This window comes from Drosophila tropicalis, unplaced genomic scaffold, assembly GCF_018151085.1.
Source record: "Drosophila tropicalis isolate 14030-0801.00 unplaced genomic scaffold, ASM1815108v1 contig_413, whole genome shotgun sequence".
NCBI lineage: Eukaryota > Metazoa > Arthropoda > Insecta > Diptera > Drosophilidae > Drosophila > Drosophila tropicalis.
In genome coordinates this window covers 1,755,740-1,759,148 of record NW_027172877.1, presented here as the reverse complement: position 1 = coordinate 1,759,148, position 3,409 = coordinate 1,755,740, and the positions used below count along the sequence as shown (strand labels likewise).

Genomic DNA, 3,409 nt, shown 5'->3' with positions numbered 1-3,409 from the left:
AGGCAGAAGGCCAAGGAAATGGCAAAAATTCAAACATAAAATCTGAAAAAGGAAATCGTTTACTAATCGAAGATTAGTTGATAACCAAAAACAGAAAAAAGGTGTACGAAAGTGAAAAGGGTGTATACCAGCAATTTTAGTACTTTAATAGGGGAAATTATTATGCAAAAATCAAATTTCGTCCAACACCAGGCAAATGGCTTTTGGCTTTATTTAGCTGTGGTCCCCCAATTCGAAGTTTGAATTTGAGCTGAAACGTTGACATGGGACTCTATGGCGACTTTTATGCAAAAGAAGTCGTGGCGACCAACTGTGGTCACCTACCGCCCCCTCAAAGCCATCCCACCCATGACCCATTATGCGCATTGCGTTTTGGTCAGCGCGAGGGAGTTTTCGAAATGTTGCCAACAAAAACACCAAAAAATGGGGGAAACAAAAATCATCCAACTAACCAGAAGAACAACCATGCAGAAAAACTGCCACACACAAAGGAGAAAAAAACTAAAACCGAGATTTTTATATGCTATATATAAATTCCTATATACACTATACACTAATACACGATATCATACAGTGTTGCTAACTTCAAAGATCAATTAAAGAAACAAAATATGTTATCATAAATATGTCTGTCACTTGCTAGTTTTATTTATTCTCACTGCATTCTCTGGACCTTAATGATTATGCCCTCTCGGGTAGAGTATAAAGCAAGCGGGCAAAAAGGGATAAAAACAAAAACTGCCTTCAAGTGGCATTTTGACATTTTGTTGGGTTTCAACTTGGGGTCAAAGGCTGCTGGCAGGTGGCCATGAATGCACTTTTTCTCAAAATTGTAGTGAAAAAAACAATGGAACAGGATGCAACTTTTAGTATGTAGTTTGAAACCGCATTAAAATCTTATAGTTTTTTTAGTTTGTTTTTTAATTTGTTAAATTTTGTTCTAAATTTGGCATTTGTCCGCGGGTGTCGCCACCGTCGCAGGACTCCGTGAGCTCAAAGTTCACTTTCGAGTTTTGAGCTTTTCACAGCAGCCCGTTGATTAACAGCACCCATACTTAGCCAGAGACAAATTTTCTATAACTGAACGTTAAAAAACGTTATTTTTTAATTTTTAATTAAATTTCGAACTAAAAATAAATTTGTATGCCATATTCTATAATTTTTTAAACGCCCGGGCACATTCAAAAAAAAACCCTTTATTATTTTTTTTCTATCCAACACTGGCACCGGATTCGTCGTTCTGCCTAGCACTATTCGCCCCTATTTAGATAGTTATGGCGTTGCCAGGCGGCTGTTATTGTGGCGCGTCATTTGAAATGTATTTATTTAAACCATGACGAGTTAATATGGATAGATTTATAATCAACAGTTTATTTTTGAGGTAAATGTTTACTCTTACTACTCGGGCCCAAAACGCGCTTAAACTACATAATTTTGGTATCAAACGAAAGAGAAAAATTGCACGAGCACGACCTCAGGTGCGCCTTGGCGATTTATTTCGTAGTTTTTGAGTAATTAACAAAAGAAAATTAATATTTTTAGCGGGACTATAGCTAAAAGTAGCTTTTTCCGGCTAAAAAAAGCTGTTCAATTTCGAGATGGTGTTGCCAAATGCCGAATTTTGGATACTCGAATACGCGGGCTTTTTGAATCTTTTGTTCGCACTATTCTCAACAAACGAAAATATTGTTGATTTTATGGAACAAATATAGTTTAGAATACAATATTCGGCTGCCAGAGCAGCCAAATATTCCTCGACTTTAGAAATTAGATTAAAATATTTGGCTACCAGGGCGGTCAAACAGCGCGCCAAATAAAAAATAGCGTTTGACAACACTGAAATCTAGCTTTACCCGATTTTTCCACTTTTAAACACTGAAATCTCGAGTAGTAATAGTAAACATTTACCATTTTTGATACATTTACCAAAACAATAACTCACTGTTTATCCTGGGACTAATTTAACTTCTAGCCTTATAAATTCCCCTCGGAGGAAATTATCTAGAACTGACCGTTTTAAAATGAAATCAATCTCAGATACAAATCGAGAATTTTGTTAACTGGGGGAAGATGAAGAAGAGGAAATTTTGGATCTGGCAAAATAAATAGGGACAGAGCGATACCTGGAAGGTCAAAATAGTATGACCAAGGACTCCAAGGGTGAATAAACTTCTTTTTAACTTATTTATCAAAAACCTGTTTTTATGAAGATATAGCGGGTTAAAAACTTTGAAAGATGGGCAGCTCATTGTAAGGCTCTGTTAACCCAATGTTAATATCTCTGTTAACATGTTCCGTTACAATAAACATAATATATCGAAACAAGTGAAAAGTTAAATATGGAGCTACCTAGCACAAGATATAATTACCTAGTAAGTCTTCTCACAGATGCGGGCATCTATGAGGATGGCATGAAGTTGGATGAGATGCGCCAACTAGCCAAGGCTATGAAAATGTCGGTGGACTCCCTACAAGAATCTGAAGACGCGGATCTTCAACATGCGCTCAAGGTATGTAGTTTAACTTACACTTTAAAAATTTAATTCGTAACAAAGTTGTATTTCTTTTTTTCTTTTACTTATTGTTTTAGGAGAGCGAAGTCGACTTTTTGGTAGCCGGCCATCCAAATGATCTCCTCTCCTCGACCATGATAGGAGCTCCAGTATCAGATACGGATTCAAAGTCATCGTCACTAGAAGAACGGGTCAGTTTTGAGTGGAGCTGTGACAGCCCACCCTCTGGACCCATTGTAATAACTGCTCAGGCGACTGTGCACCATCCACTTGATTGGAGTCCCGATTCAGAGGGACGATCAATACGCAAGCGTATAGCCACTGAGTCAGATCACCATATTTCGAACGAATATTTGGCCAAGCGACCGCTTGCTCAGCAGCAACCGAATGGGGAGCTAAATGCCTCTCCTATACCACTCCAGAATGGCGACTCTGGCTTCACTGGTGAAGAATTTAGCTCACTCTCCAGTATCAGCGAATCCAGTTCAGTGCCCTCCATTGGCGAAATGCCCAGCCGTTTGTTAATCAGCACCAGCAGCGCCGCTGTTTCGGAATTTTCAGAATTTTCAGGCAGCCAAATAATAGAAATAGATTAACAAAATATACATACATCAACATAATTAAAATTTTTGAATAAAATCATGAAGAATTTAAATAATTATTTGTGTAGGGATACAATATGGCATTGCATGTTATTCGGTGATGAACTATTTTCCTCTTCCACAAATCCGGAGTCATCCTGTTGCATCCGATGATGGTTTGGCTTAGATTCCGCATCAATTAGAAATTCATCACGCTTATTAGGTGAAGGACTCCAATCTAAGGAATGGTGCACCACAGCCTGCACCTTCATTATAAGGGGTTCCGTGGGTGGAGTATCGTAAATCGTAACGCCT

General features: G+C 38.2%; 1 protein-coding gene across 1 annotated transcript; it reads left to right on the top strand.

The window, feature by feature from the left end:
• Window positions 1–2,300: 2,300 nt before the first annotated feature.
• LOC137573593 (uncharacterized) lies at window positions 2,301–3,171 on the top strand. Its single transcript, XM_068285548.1, has 2 exons — window positions 2,301–2,510; window positions 2,591–3,171. Exons 1-2 carry the CDS (start codon window positions 2,340–2,342, stop codon window positions 3,107–3,109), a joined length of 690 nt encoding a protein of 229 aa, XP_068141649.1. The 5' UTR covers window positions 2,301–2,339; the 3' UTR covers window positions 3,110–3,171.
• The last annotated feature ends 238 nt before the right edge of the window (window positions 3,172–3,409 follow it).

What these genes read in the sequence shown, in the direction of transcription:
- LOC137573593 (XM_068285548.1), top strand. Translation starts at nt 2,340, where the DNA reads ATGGAGCTACCTAGCACAAGATATAATTACCTAGTAAGTCTTCTCACA. An exon ending in ATCTTCAACATGCGCTCAAG is followed by an intron (nt 2,511 to 2,590) that starts GTATGTAGTTTA and finishes TTATTGTTTTAG; the next exon opens with GAGAGCGAAGTCGACTTTTT.